Consider the following 6,000-nt stretch of genomic DNA (forward strand, 5'->3'; position numbering starts at 1 on the left):
TAGGAAACCTTCTATGATCAATAAAGTGGCCAGAAGCAGAGCTGGTAGGTCAGGGCCCTCATTTATCTAGAGTCACACTTTATTCTCTAAAGCGGAGATGTTCAACAGGGGTTCCTCAGAGTTGCTGCAGGGGGGCCAATAAAATATTGTTTGATAGTTTAAAAAAATAAATGTATATATACATTAACATGAATCCAACATATTAATATACATCTTTTTTTCAATTCACACAACATTAATGTTAGGCCTACTGGCCTACAGGTAAGGTAGCCATCCACAGATACAATTACACGTAAGGATTTACTGTGCCACATTTTAACATTAAAACACAATGACATGAATATGTCAACATTTATTATTTCAATAGTTCAGTATTGTATGCACCATAAACAGGTATGTGTAAAGGCTTTAGGCCACCCTACACCTTACTGTACGCCCAGTTTAATATGCAACTCAATTTTATACAACATACTGTATATGTTAAGAGGTTCCTGCTCTGTCTCTTTTTTGGCTGAGGGATTTTCGGCCTAAGAAACGTTGAAGACCTCTGCTCTAAAGAACTAAAAAAAACTTTTTAATTAAAATTAACCAAAAAAATGATTCAGGGGGACAAACGAATGCTTAATGCAGTGCTGATCCTTTTCATATTTTTTGTGCGTCCTCCGTTAATTGCTCTTTAATTGCATAATACCCTGATAAACCTCTGTTGCAGGTTGAATATCTCTTTCAAATACTAGCAAGAAAGCCATCACACAGAAATAGCTGCAGGCAAATCCTCCAACCAAGGATGATTGGACTGCAATTGCCAGCGAGACTAAATTAAGAATTTGGCCTTTATTTAAAGGACTAAAATACTGGAAAAGTCAACTGTATAGTATGTGCCTGTACGATGTAAGCCGTTGCTGAAGGACGCTGTTCCTGTACTAAGTATTGTGTCATCCATGTCACACCATGTGTTTAGTATGAAAATAGTAATAAACAATAAAGTTTTAATAGAAGAATTCTTCAAAGAGCCATCTTAGGAGTAAAACAATTTGCTAAAAGTGAAGAAACAACAATTATTGAGTGGCTCCTACTGACAGTTAAGTAAAAGAAGGACCCTTTAAGAGGTGCTTAAACTGGTTATTTAACATCAACGTTCAGGGTGGTAGAACCAGTCAGACACATGTATGTGCCTGACATGTGCTACATTGTTCATCAGAAAAGAAAAAAGAAACTCAATATCTGTCATGTAATTTGAACCCCTCAGGAAGGTTTATTTGTCACATACTTAAACAATACAATTAAACAATACATCTAGGGAAATTAAGGCTGTCCAAATTAATGCCACAATAATGAGTAAACACAATTTTTTCTGACGCGTGATTAACGCATGCACGTTCTGTGACTTGGGACTCGGTCCACTCCGTAGTTTGGGAAATCAGAAAGCAATGCAGCAGTAATGTTGTAGATTGCCAGCAGGAACAAAAAGGACAAAGAAAAGGCTCGCCTGATAGGCCAGTTCAGTTTTAAAGCCCTTCCAGATGGTTCTCTCCACAAGACTAAAGTTATTTGCATTTACTGTCGCTTTGAACTGAATTACCACCGGAGTACCTTAAGTCTCAAACACCACTTGCTCCCATGTTGATAAGAGCATTGAAAACTTGAAAAATATCCCCTTTAAAGCACATTTAGAACTTTTGAAAAATGTGAGATTAATTGGCGATTAAATTGACAGCCCTAAGTGAAATGCAATGTGGCTGTGCCGACAGACTAATGTCAAAAACATGATTTAAAAGTAAATATTATGACTGAAAATTTTAGATAGATTTAAGAGCATTACTTCAAAGTAAATTAGATCACTAGGCTTTATTCTGACACCTGTGAGTAGGAGTAAAGGTGAAGGATTTTTTTTATCATTCATTTAATTCCAAAGTTCGTCCTTTTAGTAGTTTGATAAATACTGGCCCTGAGCTTATCTCAGATCAAAGCCCATATCCTCCAGCAGATGCCAGTCAGAGAGATCAGATGAACCTACAAACATACAAAAATAAAAAGAATACATCATTTTAAGCAGATTTTTACAGCACACATCTCAGTATGTCCTGGGAAATCAGCAGCAGTCAATCACTAAGTTCTCTGACCGCAATGTCTGTCTTTTCAACCTCCGCATCCAGCCCGTTCCCACAGCCTTCACAATCTATATGTGCAAAATTATGGCTCGATTAGTATGACCCTGAGAGGGGGGGAAAAATTAATAGTAATTAGATCATCTTTGCCTTGCAGTTTGAGGGGGAGAGGAGGGTTATTTAGCTTTTCAAAATGAAAGCAAATGAGTGGCAGTTACTCCAGGACCCCAGAGAAAGTCAGTATCGCAGTTTGACTTTTAATGTGCTACTAAAAAAGTAAAAGCCGCGGTACAAAGTGAAAATGTTCTGCCACAGTTAAATTTCACTTTGAGTCATATCATTAAAGTGCTAGGACTCATTTTTTCTCTCCTGTCCTTCAAATACCAGCCCAAGCTGACCTCAGTTCTTCCTTCGCCAGACCCAACTGCCGTCTGTCTCACCTCAGTGTCTGGCAGTTCAGTTCCAAAACATTACCGCAGGTCCTTGGCACTGCCGCTGGGTCTGGTTGGCACCCTGGTATCAGTGAAGTCCAACCTTGGGAACAAAGCAGCCCTTCCAAAAGCCAGCCAGGCCCCAGTATTAATAGGACTTAATATCCCATTGAGGGCACGAGCCGAGTTTCCCTTTGAACCTTAGCACTGGGTATGATACAGAGAAGCAAAGGAAGCTTCAATTTGGTTTGCAGATGAGAAGAATAATTCAAGGTACAACTGTCGAGTTCCCCTGCATTGTAGTTTTGAAGTGCACTCTCCGGGGGAGGAGTTGTTCTGGAGAGGGAGAGTGGTGATGTGCCTTTTGTCTTAGTGCATCATTGTTTAGTAATGTGTTTCAGAATGAGGTGCATTTGGGAAGTCTGTTGGAAAGACAGGCTTTGACAGGTTGGTACTTTCAGCTGACTGCACCGAGGGCATGTTAGAACACACAAAATCTGGGGGAAACGAAAGCCTCCCTTTGGGTTTCATTTGATATCTGTAGCCGATCACAAAGGGTTAAAGCATCATCAAGTACCGTGTGAAGCATCACACGGACATCCCACATTAGTCGCTGTGGCATGAGAAAAAGTGTTCTTGATTAGGTCTTCATTTTTTTTCAGCCGGTAGCACCGAGGTGTTCGGTGCTAGGTCACACTATTGGCAAATAGTTTTGTGTCTGGGACTGAAAAGATGTCTTTGTGTGTAGGCCAAGCTGTGGAGGCGGCAAATTTCATGATGCACCATCAACCACAAATGTTACAGTGTGGCAGGGACAGAGAGGGTGAGAAAGACATGGGTGGAGTGGAGGAGGCCAGACAGAGCGACAAATACAAGGATGATGAGTGGATGGATAAATACAGAAAAGTGTATAAGGACATTATTAATGCTTCTGAGGCATCATTTTGTGCCTCCATGGAAGACATGCTTTTCTCTTTTCTTCCTGTCAACCGTGCACTTGTTGTCCTCCCAAATCCAAAAAACTAGCACTTTTCAGAGGAATGTTGAGTGAAAGAGTTTAGTGAGGCTACGGTTTTTAAACCATTTACAGTTGTTGTTATTTTCAAATTCTATAAAATTGAATAAAACACACAAAATTGAATACAAGTAATCAATAATTGTTCTTGCAAAGAGCGTTGTACTGAATGCATCCTTTTTTCATGGTGATTTGGTTAAAAAGTAAGCCATATTTCTGATATAGACATTTTTTAAACAGGTCAAATTAGACCAGAGGACAACATGAAGGTTAAAGGTGAATCTAAAACATCTGTTTACAGGTCTTGGAGGGTACAAAATGCGTATTATGTGAAAATAGATGTGTTATCCAGTGGGTTCAGTTTGATAAATTGCCTCAAGTGAAGTTAGCGTACCAGACCTTTGTACCTGGGTCCTGATCTCTGCTTGTGGCCACCGCTACCAGCATAGCACACCAGAACCTCGGACCAAACTGATGGCGGCCTAGTTGTGTTGAGGGTTATGTAGGCATCGGAGACAAGGAGAAAGAATGTGTGGAATAAACAAGATAAAATCTCTGTTTGTTTTTGTTGTTTTAAACTGTCCATAGTAGGTCTGAAAATGTTATAAAAGTGCGATGCTAATACAGTGGGGCACTCTTTAATTTACCTCACAATCCCTTGAATGTATCTTGTAGCCCCTGGGAAAGAGAACACAAGATGTAATGCAAATAGAACATCTAATCTGCAAATGAATGAACGTTTTAATTTTAATGTTTGTAATAATTCATTCACATTTCATTACAGAAAAGATTTACCTCCTTTTTCTACCATCCCTAGTCTACCTTCTCTTTTTAGTTCTCTGCCCACACACATCTAAAACATCATATTTGTTCCCCTGCCATCCTGGCATACCACCATTTCCTAATCTTCTCCTTTTTTCTTCTATTTATCTTTTCCCTCCCTGCTTTGCTGTTATGTCCCCCTCCCTTCCCTCCTTCCCTCTCCCTCTGCAGCAAACAGTGCGTCCCACATTTTTTGCCAGGAAGTTTGAAGCCAGCGTGAACCAGGAGATAGTGAACCAGCTGGACGCCTACCTGTTTGGACCGTTTCCCCAGGGAACGCAGGCCCTAAAGTCATACTGGGAGAACGTGTACGAGGAGCCAGATGGCGTGGCCACTCTGTCAGACACGCAGCTCACGTACTTCCACTCCTTCTCACGGCTGGGCCTGGCCAGAGCTGCTGCCTCGCTGCAGGGAAACCCAAAAGATCACAGCTGCAGGTTAGTCTCTTAAACACATTCAACCATGCAAATATGCTTTTTCGCTCATCATAGCATCATGACACACCTGCACCGACAACCACAGGTGCACTGGAGTTTGTTTTTACTTTGAAAAGCCAACCACGCCCATGTTGGCATTTGAAACCACAACATCTATTAAAACCTTTTGTGTCGATGTATCGTCTGTCTGGCATCACATTTCGTGGAAGAAGGGTAACAAGGAGTTCTGGGTGATGCTATTCATTTTGTAACATGATATGACAATCGACCAGATAATGAGGCTATATGAGTCATAGCAGGGAAAGCTGTCCCTTCAGACCAGTTTATTATTAGTGGAAATGTGTGAATTCCAGTGCTGTTAATACATAGTATGTGGTTAAAGTGAAGAGGGGAAACCCACACTATGTTTTCATACGTAATGGCCAAATGAAACATTTAGGCTTCATGTAAAGGACTTCAGTAAGGCTTTTTTAACAGCAAATATTTTAGTAGCATCTGGTGTAGGAGCATTTAAGGTTAGCTTTCCTTTAGTTTATTTGCACAGCCATGAAACCCAGAAGCAAAGTGATTAAAAAACAAACTGACAAATTAAATGTGCTGATTGAGAACAGAAAGCAGAGGTGTAAGTTCCAATTTGTGCATGTGTGACAGAAAGCTCGGTGTATCTCATAAAAGGTATCTAACCTCGAACCAAAAGATAAAACAACAAAAATGACACTGACAATAGCACAAAACATTAAGATGGTGTCTTTATGTTCATCTTAATGACAACAATAAACAAGACGACTTTTCCCCCTCGTGAGACATGATAACAGAATAATCTATGGAACACAGCACGAAGGAAAGCATTCATTTTAACAACGGATGGAGACACACTGTGATCGCACCTGGTGTAGTTTATGTTGGTAGTCATCCAAACTGCCATGTCATAGTGTTCTACTCAGGAAAGTTTCAAAAATCATCAGGTAAACTGACTGATGGCATCTTCGAGTGATGCGTCGCTTGCTTTGTTAGAGAAAATCTAGGAGGCAACGTGAAAGCAATCGCCTCGTGTCAGCTGAGATAGTCCTCTTACTGGGATGGTTTGCAACCAGTAGAAGGGGAGTCCGGTGGCAACGCATAGCCCAGACTCCCCCCCCCCCACCCCTCTCCCGCTGCTGCATTGTGGGTGTTCTGTAACATCCTGT

General features: G+C 40.8%; 1 protein-coding gene across 2 annotated transcripts in view; it reads left to right on the forward strand.

Moving 5' to 3' along the window:
* The window catches only part of LOC117957970 (xylosyltransferase 1-like), an 80,972-nt gene that overhangs the window by 59,228 nt on the left and 15,744 nt on the right, over positions 1–6,000 (forward strand). For both annotated transcript variants that reach the window (XR_004659632.1, XM_034894128.1), the window contains exon 8: positions 4,548–4,813. Coding sequence is in view for 1 of the 2 variants with exons in the window: in XM_034894128.1 (XP_034750019.1) it covers positions 4,548–4,813 (266 nt within the window). In the remaining variant the exon portion in view is untranslated. The remainder of the gene's footprint in view (positions 1–4,547; positions 4,814–6,000) is intronic.

This window comes from Etheostoma cragini, chromosome 2 (assembly GCF_013103735.1).
Source record: "Etheostoma cragini isolate CJK2018 chromosome 2, CSU_Ecrag_1.0, whole genome shotgun sequence".
Lineage (NCBI taxonomy): Eukaryota > Metazoa > Chordata > Actinopteri > Perciformes > Percidae > Etheostoma > Etheostoma cragini.